The sequence below is a fragment of the Podarcis erhardii genome, assembly GCF_964252035.2.
Source record: "Podarcis erhardii genome assembly, chromosome: 10".
NCBI classification, from domain to species: domain Eukaryota; kingdom Metazoa; phylum Chordata; class Lepidosauria; order Squamata; family Lacertidae; genus Podarcis; species Podarcis erhardii.
The window spans coordinates 749,393-776,678 of NC_138500.1; the positions used below are offsets into that span (position 1 = coordinate 749,393).

The following is a 27,286-nucleotide window of genomic DNA, read 5'->3' on the forward strand; positions in this document are numbered from 1 at the left end:
ACACGAAGCCAAGCCAGAGCACAACTAAGTACAGTACAGCCATCTTCTCAGGAAAACTCTTCACAAAGTTCAAGAGGTCAAGACACAAAGACTTTAACAACTAATCCACACCTAATGACCCACCTAAGTGGTACTCAGGATATCACTCAAGAAATCACTCAAGATATCTCTCAAGTAATTAAGGAACAAAAGAAGAAAAGGCACACTAGCCTGGGAACTTCCTCTCTGCCCAGAACATTGGAGGCTATACACCACACCCCCTCTACAGTATTTATAGGAACTCAAACACTGAGATCCTGCTCTGTTCCAGTAACAAGAAGCCGAAAGCACCAGCCTGAAGATGACGAGTGAGACCTCGTCGAAATGTCGCCTAGACACCCCAACTTTTACACGGGAAGACACCCGAGGACACCAAAACCTGCATATATATATATATATATATATATATATATATATTGTTTTTCGTTAACGAAGCACACTAAAGACAGTAGGGGTGAACGTACACACACACAAGGAGAACGGACAATGGGGGAGAAAGAAAGAGAAAAAATAGAAGAGAAAATTCCTTCAGTAATCAAGGTATCCTTATCTAACACAAAATCTCTCTCATTCATAAATCACAAACTAATTTCTGGAGATCTCAAACCTGAACTTGAAACTTAAACCACGGGTCTGTCTCTCTGCCCGGAAAACTTAAACCACGGGTCTGTCTCTCTGCCCGGAAAACTTAAACCACGGGTTTCTCTGCCCGGAAAACCTAAACCACGGGTCTCTCTGCCCGGAAAACCTAAACCACGGGTCTCTCTGCCCGGAAAACCTTTACCTCAGCGCTGTTTTACAAGACAAACCCTAGTGTGGGGCCCCAATTGTGAACCTCCCCTCTACCCTCCACAACAGCCTCCTGCCTAGCCGTTGAGACTAAGTTCGGAACCCCTACTGGACGCTTGTGCAGTGCAATGCCAGCTTAAGTCCCGAGAAAATGAAATTTTGGAAAGGAAACAAACAACCTTGTGTTCTCACGTACCCGGGTCATCCCTAACAAAGGTCGCCGGGCAGGAGGGGCGGCTTTGTTTGCATAAATAGGGACAGTGAAGAAAGGTTCGTAGGGACGCCCCTGGACGACTCCGAGAGAGGACGTCAGAGAAACAATAAGCACCACGTTTTTCCCGGCCACGCTCTGAGAGGAAAAACGGGGGAGAAAAGAAGAGAGAGAGATTCGTAGGGGACGCCTCTGGCCGACTCCGAAAGAGGGCGTCAGAGAAACAATAAGCCTCACGTTTTCCCTGGCCACACTCCGAAAGGGAAAACGGGGAGAGAAAGAGAAAGGGAGATTCGAGATTTGTAGGTGTAACGTTGGAAATAAAGGAGAAAGATCTGGCTGTTGTGGAGACGTTACTTTCCACCCTCCTCCCAATGTATTTTCTTCAGAACCATACTCACGTCCGTTGATGTCCCTCGCGGATCCCGGGATCCTTTTCCTTAGCCGGCTTTACCTCGCCTTTGCTCTCTCTGGTTGGGCTTCTGGTGACGGTTGATTACCGCCCGCAAAGAGGAGGCAGGGAGAGGAAAAGAATCCCGGGGCAAAGGTTGCCCAGTGGCGCCTGATCCCCTCTATCTCCCCTCTCACCTTTGCAGGAGAACCAAGTGTGCCTGAGCACGGTCGCCAAAACTCTTACAGGAAGGTCCGAGGGCTCTCTTGGACAAATGAAGACACCGACCAGAGCAATTCAGAGCAAAACAGCAGCCAGTAGGCTCGGTCTTTATTTAAGGAAAAGACTGTCGCGACAGGACTCCCACCGCCCACGAGGTGAAGCAAGATGGAAGCCCCGAACAAAAGGAGACCCTAACTTTTATTAGTTGCTAATCCCCTACGCTACACCCCCAGAATTACATCATATTTACATCATGATTACATTAAAATTAGGAGGAGTCGAGGTGGGGCTACACAGGTAATCCGAGTGTCCTGACACCTGGTCGGAGCCTCCTCTCCCCTCCCCATATGAGTCATTTACAAGAACAAAAGAGAAGGGCGAAGTTTCCTGCCCCCTGAGGGGAATCCGGTCAGAGTCCTTTGTGAGAGTCCGCATGGAATACACTAAAGGGTGCAGTTTATTGTGTCCTTGATAGCCTTCTGTCTGAGCCCATCATGATGGCTATCAAGGTAGTCACGTCAGCTGGGAAGGGCCGTTGACTACATGACCGCTCGGTCAAGGGATTATGGCTGCCCTGCATCAGGTCACCCCCCTTTGATAGTCCTTGTAATATGTAGCAAAATAAAAGTGGTCCGGTGAATATCCGATGTACAGCTGATTTTTGGTGAATTTATAAAGAATATTGTCCTTGAAGTTCAAAGTACTTTCGCCTTTCGGAAGCAACTCGCTACATTTTGATTAAATCAGTCACGGTCAATTGAACTCGGAAACATTGTATTGAGAGCTGTCAAAAGGTGAGGAAAAGGCACTTGCAGCCTGCAGTACCAGCGTGGCCGCCGCAAGGGGCGCTGTTTGACAATGTTGATTGGCTGAGGCAGCTGCCGTTTGACCTAGAGTTCAGGCGGCTGGTCTACTCACAATAAAAATAGGGCGATGCGGAGCGCTATAGAGAAAAGCTGTCAGACTAGCGCTTCCTTATTTACGGAAGGCTTTTAAGAGATGGCCCTCTAAAGGAACATCTCTAGGGTCAGGGAGGGGAGATGCGTGTGTGAGTGAGTGTGGTGCTTGTGCGATACACGTGTTAATGGAGGGGGGGTGATTTCCGGCGACAGTCTGAATTGGATTTCTGTGTGTGCTCTGGGAGACCAGGGGAGAGGGGAGCTGGTCACAGCAGGAGGGGGAGTCTCCCTGGATGCTTCAGCAGCCGGCCTCCTCTGGGTCTCCTGGCCCCCTCCTCTCCCCTCTCTGAGCCTGAACTGCTCTCTGCCCCAGCCTCTTCCCGCTCATCAAACCCTGTTTCCTCCTCAGCTTGCAACACCTCCCCTCCCGTTCTGCTCCCTTTCCTCCCTCTTTCTGCTCACTGCCATCCCCCCACCAGTCCCCAGGATCTAAGCCTTTTTCCCTTGTAGGTCCCCCAACTGGTGCCTCCCCCCCCCCTGCACCCAGCTGTTCCATGACAGCAAAAGCAGAAACAAGAGTAAAATCAGTATGATAGCAGTATGAACTGTGGGCCTCTGGTAGGAAAACTCCCTAGCAGCATGACTGAATAAAAACTTCTGGGACTATGGAAAAATACTCCCTTCCCCAAACCCCAGAAAAAGCAGGAGCTCTGGGGTTGCCCCATGGGGTTCAAGAGTGAAGATGGGTCCATCAGGAGACTTCCCTGGTACCTGCAGCCCCTCCATTCCCCTCTTGCAATTAGGCTTGGGGGGAAATCACCCATTAACTTACAGTATTATCAGTTTTCTTCAGAATGCTTAGGAGGCAGGGATGAATTTCTGGTGAAGAAGCAATGTTTGGAGATCATGCGGTGGGGGGATGACAGAGTTTGGTGCAAAAACCGTCTTGCATGCTTGAGTAGAGCAACTCCAGGGCATGGGCCAAGAAGCAGCAGGGTAGGGGCCTCGTGCAGAGCAAGTCCCACACTGAGGTCAAAAACACACACAGAGGCAGCAGGACTTCTTCAGTAATAGTTTACTGAGCTTTCAAAGCATACAGTTCTCACTGGGTCCCCAGTGAGGCACAAAACTTAGCTCCTGAGAGCAAATCCAGTTTCAGCAGTAAAAAAATACAGCACACAGGATATCCAAGTCAGGCACACAAACCGGCAGAAGGGAGCAAGGGAGGAGAGAGGCTGGAAGGACACAGGGCAATGGAGGTGTGTCTTTCGCTTCCTGTCGTCTGGGAGGGAAGTCAGCAACTCGGCATCTGCAGGGGCTTCACGAAGAAAAGCTTTCTGCCAGCTGCTTCCAGGCAAATGAGAAAAACACACTGGGATCTGTGGTGTGTTGCCATATCAATTGTTTTTGAAAAGTTATCACAATGTGGTCTAGAAACCGGTATAGGATGAGATTAATAGATCGCCCAGCCCTAATCCTCACTCACCACCAGAAATCCAGATTCACCAACTCCCCCTCACTATCAAAAGGTACCTTACATCTAAAATTATATTCACTAGTGTGAGACATTACCTTCATAATTTCATTACTATACAATTTTACATATAAACACCAGAACCTCAAAGATATGACATGCTTTTAAGATGGATTTTCTGCTGAGTTCATTGCTGTGAAGAAAAGAGTAAACTCTGAAAGGAACATGTCCCACACTCCATACATCTCAATGGGTTCTCCCCTCTGAGTCCTTAGATGTTCCTCAAACACTCCATTATAACTAAAGCCCTTTCTGCAATCTTTCCCTTTAAACAGCTTCTCCTCTTTGAGGGTTGATGGGTTTGTAGGGTGTCAAGTGTTAAAGTTCTTCCTGTCCATGAGTCTGTGGATGTCGGGCTTCCACTAGGACTGAACCTCTGTCCACTTGACATTTATAGGGTTTCTCTCATGTGGGAGTTTTACATCAACAAACTCCCACATGAGAGTCAAGGTTTCCCCTTTGACTGAAGCTTTTTCCAAACTCCATACATTTAAATGGTTTCTCCCCTGTGTGAGTCAGATGATGTCTTCTAAGGCTTGCATTGAAACTGAAGCTCTTTGTATTGATGGAAGAGATTCATAAAGACCAAGCGGGCTTTCTCCCGGGAAGACACTTGTCTGATAATTTGAGGAACATAATTGATATTTTGGAAAAACTAGAAGTGAATATAAACACTAAAGCAGTTCTGATATTTGTGGATGCGGAGAAAGCTTTTGACAATATCTCTTGGAGTTTCATGAAGAAGAACCTACAGGGGATGGGGGTAGGCCAAGGTTTTGAAAATGGTATAGGTGCAATATACTCTGAACAAAAGGCTAAATTAATTGTAAATAATGTGGTGACGGAAGAATTTAAGATAGAAAAAGGGACACGACAGGGGTGCCCAATCTCCCCACTGCTTTTCATATCGGTCCTGGAGGTTCTGCTGAATATGATTAGAAGGGACCGGTTGGTTAAAGGTATACAGGTTGGAGCCAAACAGTACAAACTGAGAGCATTTGCAGATGACTTAGTATTGACATTACAGGAGCCAGAATCTAGTACTAAAAGGGTTTTAGAATTAATTCAAGAATTTGGTCAAGTGGCAGGATTTAAACTGAACAAGCTAAAAACTAAGGTTTTAGAGAAAAATTTAACACCGATTGAAAGAGATAGGTTTCAGAATGAGACAGGCCTGACTGTGGTTAAGAAAGTGAAATACTTGGGGATTAATATGACAGCCAAAAATGGGAACTTATTTAAAGATAATTATGAAAAATGTTGGACAGAAGTGAAAAAAGATTTAGAAATTTGGTCAAATTTGAAGCTTTCACTGTTGGGTCGTATTGCTGTGATAAAAATGAATGTATTGCCTAGAATCTTGTTTTTGTTTCAGACATTGCAAATTGTGGACAAGGTGGACTGTTTCAAGAAGTGGCAGAGAGATATCTCTAGATTTGTCTGGCAGGGCAAGAAGCCCAGAATAAAATTTAAGATATTAACTGATGCAAAGGAAAGAGGTGAATTTGCCCTGCCAGACTTTAAACTTTACTATGAATCAGCAGCTTTTTGCTGGTTGAAAGAATGGCTACTTCTTGAAAATACAGACATTTTGGATCTAGAAGGCTTTAACAACGTATTTGGGTGGCACGCATATTTATGGTATGATAAGGTCAAAGCACATAAAGCATTCAAAAATCATATTGTCAGGGAAGCATTGTTTAATGTTTGGATAAGATACAAGGATTTGCTGGAAAATAAAACCCCAAGGTGGTTGTTACCGATGGAAGCGAAAGTTCTGAAAAGGCTCAATATGGAGGCCAAATGGCCAAAATATTGGGAAATTTTGGAACAAGAAGGAGATAGACTGAAACTGCAGAGTTCTGAGAAATTAAAAAACAAAGTGTGAGACTGGCTTCATTATTATCAGATAATGGAGGCATATAATTTGGATAAGAAAATTGGCTTCCAGGTGGAAAAATCAAAATTAGAAAGAGAACTGTTAGAACCCAAAACTAAGATTTTGTCAAAGATGTATAACTTGCTGTTGAAATGGAATACTCAGGATGAAACGGTGAAATCTGCTATGATTAAATGGGCACAAGATGTTGGACATAATATTATGTTTGCTGACTGGGAACAGTTATGGACCACAGGTATGACGTTTACAGCATGTAATGCCCTAAGAGAGAATATTATGAAAATGATATACAGGTGGTACATGACCCCAGTCAAGCTTGCAAAAATCTATCATTTGCCCGATAATAAATGCTGGAAATGTAAAGAAACTGAAGGTACATTCTTTCACCTTTGGTGGACGTGCCCAAGGATTAAGGCCTTCTGGGAAATGATATATAATGATCTGGAAAAGGTATTTAAATATACCTTCTTGAAGAAACCAGAGGCCTTTCTTGTGGGCATTGTCGGCCAATTGGTGTCAAAGAACGACATAACTTTTTTTATGTACACTACAACAGCAGCAAGAATACTCATTGCAAAGTATTGGAAGACACAAGAACTACCCACTTTGGAAGAACGGCAGATGAAGGTGATGGACTATATGGAACTGGCAGAAATGACTAGCAGAATCCGAGACCAGGGAGAAGAGTCGGTGGAAGAAGATTGGAAGAAATTTAAAGACTATCTACAGAAATATTGTAAAATTAATGAATGATAGAATGATGTTGGATAGCAATTAAGGGTTCCCAGCTGTAATGCTTTAAGAGAATATGAAAAAAGGGTTATAAATGGGTTAAAATCTAATGGTAAGGATTTGCTGAACCAATGAATTGAAGCGGAATACAAAAAAGGGAAGTATGAGGAGGTCCGGGAAATAAGCTAAAGGAAAATAAGTAATAGAAAATAGGTGTGTTTTTAACTGTTTTTCTTTTGTATTTTTCTTTTTCTTTTTCATTTTTACTGTAATATTTCAAAAGTCTTAATAAATATTATATATATATATATAAAAAGAAAAGAAACTGAAGCGCTTTCCGCATTCCATGCATTCTTATGGTTTCTCCCCTGTGTGTGTCCGTTGATGTATATTGAGGTGTCCACTCTTACTGAAGCTCTTTCCACATTCCATACATTTAAATGTTTTCTCCCCTGTGTGAATCCGTTGATGTGTTTTAAGGTTTCCATTTCGACTGAAGCTCTTTCCGCACTCAATGCATTTAAATGGTTTCACCCTTTATGAGTCCGTTGATGTTTTCTAAGGTTTCCAATCTGAATGAAGCTCTTTCCACAGTCCACCCATTTATATGGTTTCTCCCCTGTGTAAATCCGTTGATGTGTTTTAAGGTCTCCATTCTGACTGAAGCTCTTTCCGCACTCAATGCATTTAAATGGTTTTCCCCCTGTGTGAGCCAGTTGATGTCTTCTAAGGTTGCATTGAAACTGAAGCTCTTTCCACATTCCATGCATTAAATGGATTCTCCCCTTTGTGAGTCTTCTGGTGTAATTTAAGGTCTCCTTTTTGACTGAAGCTCTTCCCGCACACCATACATTCGTATGGTTTCCCCCTGCCTGTGTAAGTCCGTTGATGTGATCTAAGGCCTGCATCGAAACTGAAGCTCTTTCCGCACTCTATACATTTATATGGTTTCTCCCCTGTGTGAGTCCGTTGATGTTTTCTGAGGTTTCCACTTTCACTAAAGCTCTTTCCGCACTCCCTACATTTAAAAGGTTTCTCCCCTGTATGCGTCCGTTGATGCATATTGCGTTTTCCAATCTGACTGAAGCTCTTTCCACACTCCATACATTTATATGGTTTCTCCCCTGTGTGAGTACGTTGATGTTTTCTAAGGTCTCCACTCTGACTGAAGCTCTTTCCGCACTCTATACATTTATATGGTTTCTCCCCTGTGTGAATCCGTTGATGTTTTCTAAGGTCTCCACTATTACTAAAGCTCTTTCTGCACTCTATACATTTATATGGTTTTTCACCAGTGTGACTTTGCTGGTGTAATTTAAGTTCTGCATTCTGCCTGAAGCTCTTACCACACTCCATGCATTTGAAAGGTTTTTCACCCGTGGAATCCGTAGGTGTGAACTTAACTGTCTACTCTGACAGAAGCTTTTTCCACACTCCCTACATTTAAAAGGTTTCTCCCCTGTATGCGTCCGTTGATGCATATTGCGTTTTCCAATCTGACTGAAGCTCTTTCCACACTCCATACATTTATATGGTTTTTCACCCGTGTGAGACCGTTGATGTATTCTAAGTCTATCACTCCGACTGAAGCTCTTTCCACACTCCATACATTTATATGGTTTCTCCCCTGTGTGAGTCTGGTGATGTTTACTGAGGTGTCCACTCTGACTGAAGCTTTTTCCACACTCCATACATTTATATGGTTTCTCCCCTGTGTGAGTCCGTTGATGTGAACTTAAGTTTCCACTCTGACAGAAGCTTTTTCCACACTCCATACATTGAAATGGTTTCTCCCCTGTGTGAATCCGTTGATGTTTTCTAAGATCTCCACTCTGACTGAAACACTTTCCGCACCCTATACATTTATATGGTTTCTCCCCTGTGTGAATCCGTTGATGTTTTCTAAGGTCTCCACTATCACTAAATCTCTTTCCGCACTCTATACATTTATATGGTTTCTCCCCTGTGTGAGTCTGTTGATGCATATTGCGGTGTCCACTCTGACTGAAGCTCTTTCCACACTCCATACATTTATATGGTTTCTCCCCTGTGTGACTTCGCTGGTGTAATTTAAGTTCTCCATTCTGTCGGAAGCTCTTCCCACACTCCATGCATTTAAAAAGTTTTTCACCCATGTGAATCCGTAGATGTGCACTTAAGTGTCCACTCTGACGGAAGCTTTTCCCGCACTCCATGCATTTAAATGGTTTTTCCCCTGTGTGAGTCCGCTGATGTATATTGAGGAATCCTCTCTGACTGAAGTTCTTCCACAATCCCAGCATTGTAATCCTTTCTTGTCCATGTAAATCCGCTGATGTGTTCTAAGTTTTCCACTATCAGCGAAACATTTCCCACACTCCATACCTTTAAATGTTTTCTCCCCTCTTGGAGTCATTGATGTGAGCTATGTGTCCTCATTCAATGAAGCATATCCCACATTTCACACATTTTAATTTCTATTCCTCATGAAACGAAAGGTGCCCCATTCCTTGGAATTCTGAATGTCTTCTCCATCACCTTCTTCAGAGTGGGAGGAAAGGAAGTCCTGTTTGGGTTTTAAGGAAGAGAACAAAGGGAAAGAGAACACATCAAATGCCATTAGCCCCTTCTCCTATTTCAACATCTCCTACATTCCCCCGCCTCCTACCCATGTTCCCAAATTTTTGGAAATGAAAAAGGAATGTCATCAAATGATAGTAATGCATCGGCAACATTTCATGATCCTCAATCATCGTTAATAAAGCAGCATGATCTTGGAATACAGCCTTTTCAAATCAGTAGTTTCCTCAAAGGAAAGGCAGCTGCTCTCTGTCCGTGAACAGGCCCTCTCTTTCTCTGCTCCATCGTTCCTTTGGACATTCCCCATCCTCTGCATCATAATCCTCCATCCACCTCTAGATCTTCATGAATCACCTGCACAGTCCCACTGACCTCAGGAGGTCCATATGGACCATTTTGGGAGACCCAGGTCTACATCTTCTCCAGGGACTGTGGTCTGGGTCAGTCAGAGAATTAGTGACAAGGCTTGGTGCTTGGGGTCAGCTGAATGGGTGCTCAGGGAAGCTCCTGTTCTTGGAGATGGACCTCTGTCTACATGCCTCGCATTGCATGGCGAGAGCAGGAGAAGCAGAAGAAAAGCAGCTGGCAAATGGGAATCCCAGACCCCCACTGTTCCCCACTGTCTAGAAGGCAGATTCTGCCCGTGCGGAAGAGGAAAGTGAAGGGCAGGTGGGATCGTCAACCGGGGAAGGAAGCCCATCGAGAAGGAAAACTCTGGTCCTAAACCTTCACTACCTCGTGAGTTATGTTCAGGAGAAGAAAAGGCTATGGAGGGAAACCCACACAAATCCAGAGTGGAGTCTCTAAGACGGTTGGATGGTGTCATGCACACCTTCTTCATTCAACTCCTGCAGCCAAGCTGGTGCCAAACCTACTGTTCTGCTTTCCTTGGGACCATATCAGCCGGGCTGAGAAGGGGGTCTGGTTGTCTAGGCAGCCCAGGACCCCCAAACCCACTGCCCAGGCTGGCAGTGCTACAAACACAGCAGTTTCAAGTGGGGAGATGGGCTCAGAGCTGTGTATCAAAGTCTCTCCGATGTGGAACAAGGGAAACAGAAACAAAATTTACATCATAAAGGTAAAGGTAAGGAGACCACTGACTATTAGGTCCAGCTGTGGCCGACTCTGGGGTTGCGGCGCTCATCTCGCTTTATTGGCCGAGGGAGCCAGCGGCATACAGCTTCCGGGTCATGTGGCCAGCATGACTGAGCCGCTTCTGGCGAACCAGAGCAGCGCATGGAAACGCCCCTTACCTTCCCGCCGGAGTGGTACCTATTTATCTCCCTGCACTTTGACGTGCTTTCGAACTGATAGGTGGGCAGGAGCAGGGACCGAGCAATGGGAGCTCACCGCATCACGGGGATTCGAACCGCCGACCTTCTGATTGGCAAGTCCTAGGCTCTGTGGTTTAACCCACAGCGCCACCCGGATCCCATATTTACATCATACGGCACTGTAAAAGTATTCAAAATATTTGTTTTTCGAAGAAAAGACCACAATGTATCATGTGGCCCCTTCAAAGCTAATGAAAGTCTTGCGGCTGGAGCTTTTGGGGGTGCAGGACCAAGAAAGCTCCTGCAGCCATGATCCTTCCAATCGGGATTCAGGCCTCATCATGGGACTGAAAATGCCCTGGTTGTGCTGGTTGATGATCTCCAACGGGCCAGAGGTTGAGGGGGAAGCTCTTTCCTGGTTCTGATGCATCTCTCAGCGGCTTTGGAGACCTTTGGCCATGGTGTCCTTCTGGACCCTCTAGGGGAGCTGGGGGCCCTGCTATGCAGTGGTTCCCCTCCTTCCTCCTGGGCCATGTCCAGAGAGTGGTGTTCAGACCCCTGGATGCTTACTTGTGGGGTGCCTTAGGACTCCATTCTCTCCCCATGCTTTTTACTATCTATATGCAGCCACTGGGAGAGATCATCAGGGGGTTGGGGCTGGGTGTTCACCAGTATGTGGATGATGCCCAGCTCTTCCTTTCTTTTAAATTGCAACTAGTGAAGATGGTGAATGCCCTGTGTGTCTGTTTGGAGGTGGTTGGAGGATGGATGGCGGCTAAGACATTGAGGTTGAATCCTGACAAGTCAGAAATACTGTCCCTGGGGGAGGGGGGCACTTCTGGTCCTGATGGGGTAACTGTGCCCCTGAAGGACCAGGTGTGCAGCCTGCGGGTCATTTTGGACTCCGCCTTCTGGGATCCATTTGTGAACAGAATGTGTGAGTAAACTCTTTTTATACTTTTATAGAAGACTGTGTCGTGTCTTATCTTTTTATGAGGGACTAAAGTGGAAATTACCAAGGAAACTTATTTTAGAGGCTTTAGCGAGCCTGAGCAAACGCATCCGCTGTAAGTTTAAAAGAGGGAATGTTACTCTGCTAAATTGTACAACTTGTTAACACAAGTTGGAAAGGATATAATCAAACAAAATATCCTCTCCTGCATTCCTGAACATTCCCAGTGTCATGGTTGCATTTTTCAGGCATAGAAAAGTACCGATCTAAGTACAGCGATAATTCCTAACCTATCGGTTCAAGAAGGTTCTGGTAGTTTTACTCTGTATGATTCAAAGCTGGTGTTTTCTCTAGATCATGGGGAGGCAAACTAAGGCCTGGGGGTATAAATGTGATGATGATGCTGATGCTGATGATGCTGATGCTGATGATCTTGTGGGGTTTTTTTAAGTTATTTTGGAATTTGTACTGCTATATCAGCTCACAAAATCTTATGGGTGGAGAAAATCACAGGGCTGCTGTAAAATATAATCCCACCCACGACTTCTCATTTATATACAGTCTGTAAATTTGGGGAGGTCACACACCTCACCTGTGCTAATACTGGCAGTCTTTGGCCTCCACAGGCACACCCGGTGTGTAGAGCCTCCAGCCACAGGCACTGTCTATCCTGAAAAGGGTCCTTTGACTGGGAAGATGACACGCAGCGTAAATTAATAATGCAGAGTTTTAAAGAAGCTTTACTGAATTAAAATAAGCTTCTTCATAAACAACATGGTTCCAAACAGTTTGACTGAGATTGCATACGGACTCTGCTCACGGCTGAGACAGACAGACTGTTGCTGAAATCTTACAGAGAGCACAAAGTGCAACTGGCTACTACGTCACATGTCAGAATGACTCCACAGTTAGCAGTTAAGCCTGAATAAATTGAGGAGGCCCAAATGACTGTGCAGTCCCTGCACTTCCCAGCCTGCTTTGCTGCTTCTGCACTCATGTGTCTTTGTCACATGACAAAAGATTCATGCAGTCGCTGTCATCGGATGCTGAAGGATTGTATCTCAGCTTGTCAGTCACTCTGACATTGGCTACAAAGAATAAGAGGAACAGAAATGCTTTTGAGGTGCAACTTCTCTATCAGCCCTGAGTGCCATTCCATGGACTCTGCACCCCTGTTTCTGATGACAGGTGTACATTATCCTCATCCTCAAGAAAGGACAATTAAAGATGGAAGCCTGAGAGAGAGGAAAAGGTTTCTGGCTGCTTCCTGGGTGGGATTGCGGAAACCAAGAGCCGCTTCTGAGAAGGCCTCCCCCCTCCTCTCTTGTCACGGCTAAAAATTGGCCGCTGTTTCTTTAATGCTTAAAAAGCTGCGGGTTGTATATATAGAGTGAGAAATGTTAGTTTGGTGTTGGGTTGGTTGGTTGGTGAAAGCTGGCAAATACAGTGGTACCTCGGGTTAAGTACTTAATTCGTTCCGGAGTTCCATTCGTAACCTGAAACTGTTCTTAACCTGAAGCACCACTTTAGCTAATGGGGCCTCCTGCTGCCGCTGTGCCACCAGAGCACGATTTCTGTTCTCATCCTGAAGCAAAGTTCTTAACCCGAGGTACTATTTCTGGGTTAGTGGAGTCTGTAACCTGAAGCGTTTGTAACCTGAAGCATATGTAACCCGAGGTACCACTGTAAAAGCAGAAAGATCTCTGCAAGGATGCTCTTCTCGTGGAATCTTTTATGCTGACAAGGGTCCAAGGACCAGGCTGAGGCGACAAAGGGAGGCCAAAACCTTTTCTTTTCTTTTTACAAATACTGACATCTCTTCCTCTGGATTTCCTCTCCTCTCCAGGGGACCAAGGAATGGACTGGGCAGAATGGCTGTGTCTGGACAGGGCGGGGGGTTCTGGGGTGGAGATTGCGGGAAGGAAGGGTGGGGGGAAAGGACCCCCCACTTTCCAGGGATCCCTCTCTGGTCGCCTTGAAGGGGGTGTCGATTACGGGGCGGGAGAGAGAGGCCAAGGCTGTTCCACCAGAGATCCCCCGCAGCTGCTACAATGGAGACGCGATATCTCACCCCCCCCCCCGCCGCCAATGCTGCCCTTCCCTGCCCCAGGGATGCTCCTCTCCCTCCCCCCCCAATTTCCTCGACCCCCTCCCTCTCTCCTGAGTCTCCCCTGCATCCAGAGGCTCCCTTGGCGCCGCTCACCCTACGTCCTGCGCCCCCATCTCTCCAGCTGGAGGCGCCCCCCCCCCAGAGAAGCAGGGGAGGGACAGGGGGGTCTCTATCCCTCGTGCCCGTTAACCCTTTCGTGGCCCACCTCTCTCTGCGCGGAGCCCCCAGCGCTCCGGGGATGCCTGCGCGGGGGACACGGGGCGATGGGGTCCTCATGGGGACTCCCTGGGTGGGGGTCCCATGCCCGCCCCCGCCAAGGCGCCTGAGGGGCCGAGAAAAGCTCCCTTCGCAGCCCGCGTGCCGGGATCCAGGCCCCACGGAAGGCGCTTGGGGGAGCTGGCGGGGTCTCTGGGTCCTTTTCTCCCCTCTCCCCCCCCCGCGACCCCTTTACCTCTTTCTCCTCGCTCCCGATTCTCCTTCCCTGCAACATCCACGGGGGGGGGGTCCCCTGCCTCCTCCCTCCCCTTTCCGAAAGCGCCCCCCCCCCGAGCTACGGGGCAGAGCAGCAATCCGGAGTGGAAGCTCCACTTCCGGGAGAAGCAGGCAGTTTGGGAGGGGGCTCACCCCCCCCCCCACATTCCTGGAGCAGAAACCGGATTGGAGGAGGAGGAGGAGCAATGTATTGGGGGCGGGATCTGGGGAGTGTGTGGGCGGGATGAGAGAAGGATGTGCCGGGAGGGGAGGGAAAGTTTTGAGCGGGGGGGAAGGAGGAAAGGAAACCCCCCCCCCCGTCTTCCTTCTGGGGATCAGGAGAGCGGGGGAGGGGCTGATCCCGACAATCCAACAGCGAAGTCACAAAATGAGTTCTGCATGGAAATCAGATCAGACTCCGAGTTCGTGTTTTGGCAGCATGACAAGTCTGTCTGTCCGTCGGGATCCCTGAGGATTCCTGCTCGCTGCCTTTTCCTGGCCAGCCGGAGAGATCCCTGGAAAGGGCGGATTTCTTGACTCCAGAATCCATCACCGCAGACCCGTTTCATTCAGGCCTAGAGATCTGCTCTTTGGACCAGTCTGCTTGGATCATGTGGATCACCAATGGATCATATGGCTCATCCATGATGTCATACCCATCTCACGGAGGGGGGGGGGGGCTCAGGAAGAATCTGTTTTGCTCTCGTTACTATTTCAGCTCAGGTTTTCCTGGCAGAAGTTACATTTCATCCAGAAATGGGAGGATTCATTGAGGAAACGGGGCTACGTTGCAAAGAGGCAAATGTGTGTACTTTGTAACCACCCAGTGAGTTGTGTTGCAAAGGCCATTTGCAGAAAGGCTCCAATTGTATCACCTGTGGCTACATGCCGGAGTTTGGGTCTTTTTGCGGAAATGTGTCTGTGTAAATGCGCTCATCCTCGTGCATTTATAATGGCAAGACATTAAATCCCATGAGATGTGCAAACTGGCTGCTTTTGGAAGCACCACTCTACAGCCCTGCCTGATGCATGCTTACTTAGGAGTAACCCCTACGCGGTTCAAAGGGATTTGCCGTTCCATCGGATGCACGCTTACTCAGAAGTAAGTCCCCATAGTCGCCTTTGGCTGGATTTGACCAGGGGTCCTTTACCTTGGGCTGGTCACATTACCCCTGCTGGCTGGTCACATCTTCCACGCCAAGAAACTGGGCAGAGCCTTTAGGAGCCTCTGGCTGAACCCGCTGCTCTTCTCCCTGGCACCGCCATCTCCACGCAGGTGCCCCCTAGGCAGGTTGGCCTGCAGTTCCCCTCAGTGCCAGCCAGCACGATGCCTGCACTCAGAAAAGCTGGAGGGCACTGGCTGAAGTCTGGGAGCCCTCGGTGCCAATGCGCAGCTGCTGTGCTTTTCCTTAGCCTGGCGGACATCAACACAGCACCCTACGGGGGGGTGGTCTCTTGTTCAGATGCCCTCCCTGGGGAAGAGTCGTTGGCCACAGTGAAGTGTGCCAGGAGGGGCCATTCAGAGGGCAGTACAGCACAGCCAGTGGGGAGAGTGCCTTCCTTGGGTGGGGTGGGGGGAGCTGGGATGGCCCCCTGCCTGTGATGCTTAGCTGAGATTCCTGCTATGCTGGGGGTTCAACTAGATGACTCAGGAGGGCCCTCCCTTCTTTACAGTTAGAAGCCCCCGCACTGCCCACTCCACACCACCCAGATGGGACTCTCTTGTCCAACCCCACAAGGCCATTCCTCTGTCTGGACGGGGAGGGGGAGATAAGGTTCGCCAGCACTGCAGCCCCTAACTTCCCCTCCTCACGTTTCAAGCTGGGGCAGAGATGCAGATGCTCCAGGGTCTGGGCTGGCCACAGGCACCCATGGGCATGGATGTTGAGCCTTTCTTTGGGAGGGGGGGGGTGTTACAGAAAAATCTAGGTGCGAGGCTGCTCCGTCCCCCAGCTCGTCGGGCTGACCCTGCGGGTCCATGTGGAATAAAGGGAGGAGTCCAGCCAACCGGAGCAAATAAAGAGAGATTGCAAGGAGAGAGATTGCAAGGAGCTCCAAAGGGACTTCTCCAAATGGCTGAATGGGCCGAAAATACAGTTCATTGTCAATGAGATTAAAGTGATGCATGTTGGGACAAAAAAACCCTACGCCCATTAATATAATGTACAGGCTCATGGGTCTGAATTGGATTTCTCTGTGTGCTCTGGGAGACCAGGGGAGAGGGGAGCTGGTCTCAGCAGGAGGGGGAGTCTCCCTGGATGCTTCAGCAGCCGGCCTCCTCTGGGTCTCCTGGCCCCCTCCTCTCCTCCCTCTGAGCCCGAACTGCTCTCTGCCCCAGCCTCTTCCCGCTCATCAAACCCTGTTTCCTCCTCAGCTTGCAACACCTCCCCTCCCATTCTGCTCCCTTTCCTCCCTCTTTCTGCTCACTGCCATCCCCCCACCAGTCCCCAGGATCTAAGCCTTCTTCCCTTGTAGGTCCCCCAACTGGTGCCTCCCCCCCTGCACCCAGCTGTTCCATGACAGCAAAAGCAGAAACAACAGTAAAATCAGTATGATAGCAGTATGAACTGTGGGCCTCTGGTAGGAAAACTCCCTAGCAGCATGACTGAATAAAAACTTCTGGGACTATGGAAAAATACTCCCTTCCCCAAACCCCAGAAAAAGCAGGAGCTCTGGGGTTGCCCCATGGGGTTCATGAGTGAAGATGGCCCCCCCAGGAGACTTCCCTGGTCCCTGCAGTCCCTCCGTTCCCCTCTTGCAATTAGGCTTGGGGGGGAATCACCCATTAACTTACAGTATTATCAGTTTTCTTCAGAATGCTTAGGAGGCAGGGATGAATTTCTGGTGAAGAAGCAATGTTTGGAGATCATGCGGTGGGGGGATGACAGAGTTTGGTGCAAAAACCGTCTTGCATGCTTGAGTAGAGCAACTCCAGGGCATGGGCCAAGTAGCAGCAGGGTAGGGGCCACGTGCAGAGCAAGTCCCACACTGAGATCAAAAACACACACAGAGGCAGCAGGACTTCTTCAGTAATAGTTTACTGAGCTTTCAAAGCATACAGTTCTCACTGGGTCCCCAGTGAGGCACAAAACTTAGCTCCTGAGAGCAAATCCAGTTTCGGCAGTAAAAAAAATACAGCATGCAGGATATCTAAGTCAGGCACACCAACCGGCAGAAGGGAGCAAGGGAGGAAAGAGGCTGGAAGGACACAGGGCAATGGAGGTGTGTCTTTCGCTTCCTGTCGTCTGGGAGGGAAGTCAGCAACTCGGCATCTGCAGGGGCTTCACGAAGAAAAGCTTTCTGCCAGCTGCTTCCAGGCAAATGAGAAAAACACACTGGGATCTGTGGTGTGTTGCCATATCAATTGTTTTTGAAAAGTTATCACAATGTGGTCTAGAAACCGGTATAGGATGAGATTAATAGATCGCCCAGTCCTAATCCTCACTCACCACCAGAAATCCAGATTCACCAACTCCCCCTCACTATCAAAAGGTACCTTACATCTAAAATTATATTCACTAGTGTGAGACATTACCTTCATAATTTCATTACTATACAATTATAGATATAAACAGCAGAACCTCAAATACATGACATGCTTTTAAGATGGATTTTCTGCTGAGTTCATTGCTGTGAAGAAAAGAATAAACTCTGAAAGGAACATGTCCCACACTCCATACATCTCAATGGGTTCTCCCCTCTGAGTCCTTAGATGTTCCTCAAACACTCCATTATACCTAAAGCCCTTTCTGCAATCTTTCCCTTTAAACAGCTTCTCCTCTTTGAGGGTTGATGGGTTTGTAGGGTGTCAAGTGTTAAAGTTCTTCCTGTCCATGAGTCTGTGGATGGAGGGCTTCCACTAGGACTGAACCTCTGTCTACTTGACATTTCTAGGGTTTCTCTCATGTGGGAGTTTGTTGATGTAAATCAAGGGTTCCACTCGGACTGAAGCTCCTTCCAAACTCCATACATTTAAATGGTTTCTCCCCTGTGTGAGTCAGATGATGTCTTCTAAGGCTTGCATTGAAACTGAAGCTCTTTGTATAGATGGAAGAGATTCATAAAGACCAAGCGGGCTTTCTCCCAGGAAGACACTTGTCTGATAATTTGAGGAACATAATTGATATTCTGGAAAAACTAGAAGTGAATATAAACACTAAAGCAGTTCTGATATTTGTGGATGCGGAGAAAGCTTTTGACAATATCTCTTGGAGTTTCATGAAGAAGAACCTACAGGGGATGGGGGTAGGCCAAGGTTTTGAAAATGGTATAGGTGCAATATACTCTGAACAAAAGGCTAAATTAATTGTAAATAATGTGGTGACGGAAGAATTTAAGATAGAAAAAGGGACACGACAGGGGTGCCCAATCTCCCCACTGCTTTTCATATCGGTCCTGGAGGTTCTGCTGAATATGATTAGAAGGGACCGGTTGGTTAAAGGTATACCGGTTGGAGCCAAACAGTACAAACTGAGAGCATTTGCAGATGACTTAGTATTGACATTACAGGAGCCAGAATCTAGTACTAAAAGGGTTTTAGAATTAATTCAAGAATTTGGTCAAGTGGCAGGATTTAAACTGAACAAGCTAAAAACTAAGGTTTTAGAGAAAAATTTAACACCGATTGAAAGAGAGAGGTTTCAGAATGAGACAGGCCTGACTGTGGTTAAGAAAGTGAAATACTTGGGGATTAATATGACAGCCAAAAATGGGAACTTATTTAAAGATAATTATGAAAAATGTTGGACAGAAGTGAAAAAAGATTTAGAAATTTGGTCAAATTTGAAGCTTTCACTGTTGGGTCGTATTGCTGTGATAAAAATGAATGTATTGCCTAGAATCTTGTTTTTGTTTCAGACATTGCAAATTGTGGACAAGGTGGACTGTTTCAAGAAGTGGCAGAGAGATATCTCTAGATTTGTCTGGCAGGGCAAGAAGCCCAGAATAAAATTTAAGATATTAACTGATGCAAAGGAAAGAGGTGGATTTGCCCTGCCAGACTTTAAACTTTACTATGAATCAGCAGCTTTTTGCTGGTTGAAAGAATGGCTACTTCTTGAAAATACAGACATTTTGGATCTAGAAGGCTTTAACAACGTATTTGGATGGCACGCATATTTATGGTATGCTAAGGTCAAAGTACATAAAGCATTCAAAAATCATATTGTCAGGGAAGCATTGTTTAATGTTTGGATAAGATACAAGGATTTATTGGAAAATAAAACCCCAAGGTGGTTGTCACCGATGGAAGCGAAAGCTGTGAAAAGGCTCAATATGGAGGCCAAATGGCCGAAATGTTGGGAAATTTTGGAACAAGAAGGACATAGACTGAAACTGCAGAGTTTTGAGAAATTAAAAAACAAAGTGTGAGACTCGCTTCATTATTATCAGATAATGGAGGCATATAATTTGGATAAGAAAATTGGCTTCCAGGTGGAAAAATCAAAATTAGAAACAGAACTGTTAGAACCCAAAACTAAGATTTTGTCAAAGATGTATAACTTGCTGTTGAAATGGAATACTCAGGATGAAACGGTGAAATCTGCTATGATTAAATGGGCACAAGATGTTGGACATAATATTATGTTTGCTGACTGGGAACAGTTATGGACCACAGGTATGACGTTTACAGCATGTAATGCCCTAAGAGAGAATATTATGAAAATGATATACAGGTGGTACATGACCCCAGTCAAGCTTGCAAAAATCTATCATTTGCCCGATAATAAATGCTGGAAATGTAAAGAAACTGAAGGTACATTCTTTCACCTTTGGTGGACTTGCCCAAGGATTAAGGCCTTCTGGGAAATGATATGTAATGAACTGGAAAAGGTATTTAAATATACCTTCTTGAAGAAACCAGAGGCCTTTCTTCTGGGCATTGTCGGTCAATTGGTGTCAAAGAAGGACAGAACTTTTTTTATGTATGCTACAACAGCAGCAAGAATACTCATTGCAAAGTATTGGAAGACACAAGAACTACCCACTTTGGAAGAATGGCAGATGAAGGTGATGGACTATATGGAACTGGCAGAAATGACTAGCAGAATCCGAGACCAGGGAGAAGAGTCGGTGGAAGAAGATTGGAAGAAATTTAAAGACTATCTACAGAAATATTGTAAAATTAATGAATGATAGAATGATGTTGGATAGCAATTAAGGGTTCCCAGCTGTAATGCTTTAAGAGAATATGAAAAAAGGGTTATAAATGGGTTAAAATCTAATGGTAAGGATTTGCTGAACCAATGAATTGAAGCGGAATACAAAGAAGGGAAGTATGAGGAGGTCCGGGAAATAAGCCAAAGGAAAATAAGTAATAGAAAATAGGTGTGTTTTTAACTGTTTTTATTTTGTATTTTTCCTTTTCTTTTTCATTTTTACGGTAATATTTCAAAAATCTTAATAAATATTTTATATATATATATATATATATATAAAGAAAAGAAACTGAAGCTCTTTCCACATTCCATACATTTAAATGTTTTCTTCCCTGTGTGAATCCGTTGATGTGTTTTAAGGTTTCCACTTCGACTGAAGATCTTTCCACACTCAATGCATTTAAATGGTTTCACCCTTTATGAGTCCGTTGATGTTTTCTAAGGTTTCCAATCTGAATGAAGCTCTTTCCACAGTCCACACATTTATATGGTTTTTCACCCGTGTGAGTCTGGTGATGTTTATTGAGGTGTTCACTCCGACTGAAGCTCTTTCCACACTCCATACATTGAAATGGTTTCTCCCCTGTGTGAGTCTGGTGATGTCTATTGAGGTGTCCACTCCGACTGAAGCTCTTTCCACACTCCATACATTGAAATGGTTTCTCCCCTGTGTGAGTCCGTTGATGTGAACTTAAGTGTCCACTCCAACAGAAGCTTTTTCCACACTCCATACATTTATATGGTTTCTCCCCTGTGTGAGTTCGTTGATGCATATTGCACTGCCCACTGTGAATGAAGCTCTTTCCACACTCCATACATTTATATGGTTTTTCACCAGTGTGACTTCGCTGGTGTATTTTAAGTTCTGCATTCTGCCTGAAGCTCTTCCCACACTCCATGCATTTAAAAGGTTTTTCACCCATGTGAATCCGTAGGTGTGAACTTAACTGTCCACTCGAACTGAAGCTCTTTCCGCACTCTATACATTTATATGGTGTCTCCCCTGTGTGAATCCGTTGATGTTTTGTAAGGTCTCCACTCAGCCTGAAGCTCTTTCCGCACTCTATACATTTATATGGTTTCTCCCCTGTGTGAATCCGTTGATGTTTTCTAAGGTCTCCACTATCACTAAAGCTCTTTCCGCACTCTATACATTTATATGGTTTCTCTCCTGTGTGAATCCGTTGATGATTTCTAAGGTCTCCACTCCAACTAAAGCTCTTTCCGCACTCTATACATTTATATGGTTTCTCCCCTGTGTGAATCCGTTGATGATTTCTAAGGTCTCCACTCCAACTAAAGCTCTTTCCGCACTCTATACATTTATATGGTTTCTCCCCTGTGTGAATCCGTTGATGATTTCTAAGGTTTCCACTATCATTAAAGCTCTTTCCGCACTCTATACATTTATATGGTTTCTCCCCTGTGTGAGTCCGTAGATGTGAACTTAAGTGTCCACTCTGACGGAAGCTTTTCCCGCACTCCATGCATTTAAATGGTTTTTCCCCTGTGTGAGTCCGCTGGTGTATATTGAGGAATCTTCTTAGACTGAAGTTCTTCCCACACTCCCTGCATTGTAATCCTTTCTTGTCCATGTAAATCCGCTGATGTCTTCTAAGTTTTCCACTATCAGCAAAACCTTTCCCACACTCCATACTTTTAAATGGTTTCTCCTCTCGGAGGCATTGATGTGAGCTATGTGTCCTCATTCAATGAAGCATATCCCACATTTCACACATTTTAATTTCTATTCCTCATGAAACGAAAGGTGCCCCATTCCTTGGAATTCTGAATGTCTTCTCCATCACCTTCTTCAGAGTGGGAGGAAAGGAAATCCTGTTTGGGTTTCAAGGAAGAGAACAAAGGGAAAGAGAGCACATCAAGGACCATTAGCCCCTTCTCCTATTTCAACATCTCCTACATTCCCCCGCCTCCTGCCCATGTTCCCAACTTTTAGGAAATGAAAAAGCAATGTCATCAAATGATAGTAATGCATCGGCAACATTTCATGATCCTCAATCATCGTTAATAAAGCAGCATGATCTTGTAATACAGCCTTTTCAAATCAGTAGTTTCCTCAAAGGAAAGGCAGCTGCTCTCTGTCCGTGAACAGGCCCTCTCTTTCTCTGGTCCATCGTTCCTTTGGACATTCCCCATCCTCTGCATCATAATCCTCCATCCACCTCTAGATCTTCATGAGTCACCTGCACAGTCTCATTGGCCACAAGAGGTCCATGTGGACCATTTTGGGAGGCCCAGGTCTACATCTTCTCCAGGGACTGTGGTCTGGGTCAGTCAGAGAACTAGTGACAAGGCTTGGTGCTTGGGGTCAGCTGAATGGGTGCTCAGGGAAGCTCCTGTTCTTGGAGATGGACCTCTGTCTACACGCCTTGCATTGCATGGAGAGAGCAGGAGAAGCAGAAGGAAAGCAGCTGGCACATGGGAATCCCAGACCCCCACTGTTCCTTAAAATAATGATGGGCTGCCTGATCTCGAGCCCATCCTAAAGTGACACTGAAAAAGCTGCATATGAAAGGCAAATGGATAACTGTACTAGTGAAAACTTCAACCTTGAATATGTAGTGTTGAATTATTGATGGCCTGAAGTTGTGTTATTTCTAGAGACATGAATTCATTCAGCTTCTGTCTCAAATATAGCTATTATATGATGTCATGAGGTGTCATGGGAGCGGTAGTACCTTTGGTGGTCCCCACCCTGCACTCAGCTCTCACCTGTGCCTTCCAGAAGCTGTCAGGGTGAATCAGGGGCCACAATCCCAGGAATGGCTTCAACCGGCTGGCAAAACCAGGTGAGGAAAACTGATGGGTCTCAAATCCTTGGAGGGCTGGGCAATTCTGCTGCACCTGAAGTCAAGCCCTGGTGGATGGAGAGGAGGAGAAGAACAGTGAATGCCACAGTCCAGAAGGCAGATTCTGCCCATTCTGCAGAGGAAAGTGAAGGGCAGATGGGATCGTCAACCGGGGAAGGAAGCCCATCAAGAAGGAAAACTCTGGTCCTAAACCTTCACTGCCTCGTGAGTTATGTTCAGGAGAAGAAAAGGCTATGGAGGAAAACCCACACAAATCCAGAGTGGAGTCTCTAAGACGGTTGGAAGGTGTCCTGCACACCTTCTTCATTCAACTCCTGCAGCCAAGCTGGTGCCCAACATACTGCTCTGCTTTCCTTGGGACCATATAAGCCAGGCTGAGAAGGGGGTCTGGTTGTCTAGGCAGCCCGGGACCCCCAAACCCACTGCCCAGGCTGGCAGTGCTACAAACACAGCAGTTTCAAGTGGGGAGATGGGCTCAGAGCTGTATATCAAAGTCTCTCCGATGTGGAACAAGGGAAACAGAAACAAAATTTACATCATAAAGGTAAAGGTAAGGAGACCACTGATTATTAGGTCCACTCATGGCCGACTCTGGGGTTGCAGCGCTCATCTCGCTTTATTGGCCGAGGGAGCCAGCGGCATACAGCTTCCGGGTCATGTGGCCAGCATGACTGAGCCGCTTCTGGTGAACCAGAGCAGCGCATGGAAACGCCCCTTACCTTCCCGCCGGAGTGGTACCTATTTATCCAGAGAGTGGTGTTGGGGGATGAGTGTTCAGACCCCTGGATGCTTACTTGTGGGGTGCCTCAGGACTCCATTCTCTCCCCATGCTTTTTACTATCTATATGCAGCTACTGGGAGAGATCATCAGGGGGTTGGGGCTGGGTGTTCACCAGTATGTGGATGATGCCCAGCTCTTCCTTTCTTTTAAATTGCAACTAGTGAAGATGGTGAATGCCCTGTGTGTCTGTTTGGAGGTGGTTGGAGGATGGATGGCGGCTAAGACATTGAGGTTGAATCCTGACAAGTCAGAAATACTGTCCCTGGGGGAGGGGGGCACTTCTGGTCCTGATGGGGTAACTGTGCCCCTGAAGGACCAGGTGTGCAGCCTGCGGGTCATTTTGGACTCCGCCTTCTGGGATCCATTTGTGAACAGAATGTGTGAGTAAACTCTTTTTATACTTTTATAGAAGACTGTGTCGTGTCTATCTTTTTACGAGGGACTAAAGTGGAAATTACCAAGGAAACTTATTTTAGAGGCTTTAGCGAGCCTGAGCAAATGCATCCGCTGTAAGTTTAAAAGGGGGAATGTTACTCTGCTAAATTGTACAACTTGTTAACACAAGTTGGAAAGGATATAATCAAACAAAATATCCTCTCCTGCATTCCTGAACATTCCCAGTGTCATGGTTGCATTTTTCAGGCATAGAAAAGTACGGATCTAAGTACAGCGATAATTCCTAACCTATCGGTTCAAGAAGGTTCTGGTAGTTTTACTCTGTATGATTCAAAGCTGGTGTTTTCTCTTGATCATGGGGAGGCAAACTAAGGCCTGGGGGTATAAATGCGATGATGATGATGATCTTGTGAGGTTTTTTAAAGTTATTTTGGAATTCGTACTGCTATATCAGCTCACAAAATCTTATGGGTGGAGAAAATCACAGGGCTGCTGTAAAATATAATCCCACCCACGACTTCTCATTTATATACAGTCTGTAAATTTGGGGAGGTCACACACCTCACCTGTGCTAATACTGGCAGTCTTTGGCCTTCACAGGCACACCCGGTGTGTAGAGCCTCCAGCCACAGGCACTGTCTATCCTGAATGGGGTCCTTTGACTGGGAAGATGACATGCAGCGTAAATTAATAATGCAGAGTTTTAAAGAATAAAAGCTTTACTGAATTAAAATAAGCTTCTTCATAAACAACATGGTTCCAAACAGTTTGACTGAGATTGCATACGGACTCTGCTCAGGGCTGAGACAGACAGACTCTTGCTGAAATCTTACAGGGAGCACAAAGTGCGACTGGCTACTACGTCACATGTCAGAATGACTCCACAGTTAGCAGTTAAGCCTGAATAAATTGAGGAGGCCCAAATGACTGTGCAGTCCCTGCACTTCCCAGCCTGCTTTGCTGCTTCTGCTCTCAGGTGTCTTTGTCACGTGACCAAAGATTCATGCAGTCGCTGTCATCGGATGATGATGGGTTATATCTCAGCTTGTCAGTCACTCTGACATTGCCTACAAAGAATAAGAGGAACAGAAATGCTTTTGAGGTGCAGCTTCTGTATCAATCCTGAGAGCCATTCCATGGACTCTGCACCCGTTTCTGATGACAGGAGTACATTATCCTCATCCTCAATGAACCAGGCAGTGGAAAAGAGACTTAAAGATGGAAGCCTGAGAGAGAGGAAAAGGTTTCTGGCTGCTTCCTGGGTGGGATTGCGGAAACCAAGAGCCGCTTCTGAGAAGGCCTCTCCCCTCCTCTCTTGTCACGGCTAAAAATTGGCCGCTGTTTCTTTAATGCTTAAAAACCTACGGGTTGTATATATAGAGTGAGAAATGTTAGTTTGGTGTTGGGTTGGTTGGTTGGTGAAAGCTGGCAGTGTTGATGTGTGTACAGTTGGTCAGTCGCTTTTGCAGAAAGACTTTTGAGAATACAGTGGTACCTCGGGTTAAGTATTTAATTCGTTCCGGAGTTCCATTCGTAACCTGAAACTGTTCTTAACCTGAAACACCACTTTAGCTAATGGGGCCTCCTGCTGCCGCTGTGCCACCAGAGCACGATTTCTGTTCTCATCCTGAAGCAAAGTTCTTAACCCGATGTACTATTTCTGGGTTAGTGGAGTCTGTAACCTGAAGCGTATGTAACCCGAGGTACCACTGTAAAAGCAGAAAGATCTCTGCAAGGATGCTCTTCTCGTGGACTCTTCTATGCTGACAAGGGTCCAAGGACCAGGCTGAGGCGACAAAGGGGGGCCAGAACCTTTTCTTTTCTTTTTACAAATACTGACATCTCTTCCTCTGGATTTCCTCTCCTCTCCAGGGGACCAAGGAATGGACTGGGCAGAATGGCTGTGTCTGGACCGGGCGGGGGGTTATGGGGCAGGAAGAGGATGGAGATTGCAGGATGGAAGGGTGGGGGGACAGGACCCCCCACTTTCCAGGGATCCCTCTCTGGTCGCCTTGAAGGGGGGGTCGATTACTGGGCGGGAGAGAGAGGCCAAGGCTGTTCCACCAGAGATCCCCCGCAGCTGCCACAATGGAGACGCAATATCTCCCCCCCCCCCCGCCGCCAATGCTGCCCTTCCCTGCCCCAGGGATGCTCCCCTCCCTCCCCCCGCCCAATTTCCTCGACCCCCTCCCTCTCTCCTGAGTCTCCCCTGCATCCAGAGGCTCCCTTGGCGCCGCTCACCCTACGTCCTGCGCCCCCATCTCTCCAGCCGGAGGCGCCCCCCCCCCAAGAGAAGCAGGGGAGGGACAGGGGGGTCTCTATCCCTCGTGCCCGTTAACCCTTTCGTGGCCCACCTCTCTCTGCGCGGAGCCCCCAGCGCTCCGGGGATGCCTGCGCGGGGGACACGGGGCGATGGGGTCCTCATGGGGACTCCCTGGGTGGGGGTCCCATGCCCGCCCCCGCCAAGGCGCCTGAGGGGCCGAGAAAAGCTCCCTTCGCAGCCCGCGTGCCGGGATCCAGGCCCCACGGAAGGCGCTTGGGGGAGCTGGCGGGGTCTCTGGGTCCTCTTCTCCCCCCTCCTTCTCTCCCCCCCCCCGCGACCCCTGTACCTCTTTCTCCTCGCTCCCGATTCTCCTTTCCTGCAACATCCACGGGGGGGGGGTCCCCTGCCTCCTCCCTCCCCTTTCCGAAAGCGCCCCCCCCCCCTAGAGCTACGGGGCAGAGCAGCAATCCGGAGTGGACGCTCCACTTGCGGGAGAAGCAGGCAGGCTGGGAGGGGGGCTACCCCCCTCATTTCCGGAGCGGGTGGGGGGGAAGGAGGAGAGGAAATCCCCCCCCCCGTCTTCCTTCTGGGGATCGGGAGAGGGGGGAGGGGCTGATCCCGACAATCCAACAGCGAAGTCACAAAATGAGTTCTGCATGGAAATCAGATCAGACTCCGAGTTCCTGTTTTGGCAACATGACAGGTCTGTCTGTCCGTCGGGATCCCTGAGGATTCCTGCTCGCTGCCTTTTCCGGGCCAGCCGGAGAGATCCCT

The 27,286-nt window shown here is 47.1% G+C and overlaps 1 protein-coding gene across 2 annotated transcripts; it reads right to left on the minus strand.

Annotated features, from left to right (window-relative positions):
- Nucleotides 1–4,532: 4,532 nt before the first annotated feature.
- On the minus strand, nucleotides 4,533–27,036 carry LOC309351866 (uncharacterized protein). Of its 2 annotated transcripts, XM_081879996.1 has the most exons (5): nucleotides 26,859–27,036; nucleotides 24,816–25,316; nucleotides 22,975–23,119; nucleotides 21,077–22,077; nucleotides 4,533–8,680 (listed from the first exon to the last, which is right to left on the minus strand). In XM_081879996.1, exons 4-5 carry the CDS (start codon nucleotides 21,948–21,950, stop codon nucleotides 7,986–7,988), a joined length of 1,569 nt encoding a protein of 522 aa, XP_081736122.1. In that variant the 5' UTR covers nucleotides 21,951–22,077; nucleotides 22,975–23,119; nucleotides 24,816–25,316; nucleotides 26,859–27,036; the 3' UTR covers nucleotides 4,533–7,985. The 2 variants fall into 2 exon arrangements, with proteins under 2 accessions (XP_081736122.1, XP_081736121.1); XM_081879995.1 differs by lacking the exon at nucleotides 24,816–25,316 and having other exon boundaries at nucleotides 26,859–27,032.
- Nucleotides 27,037–27,286: the final 250 nt, after the last annotated feature.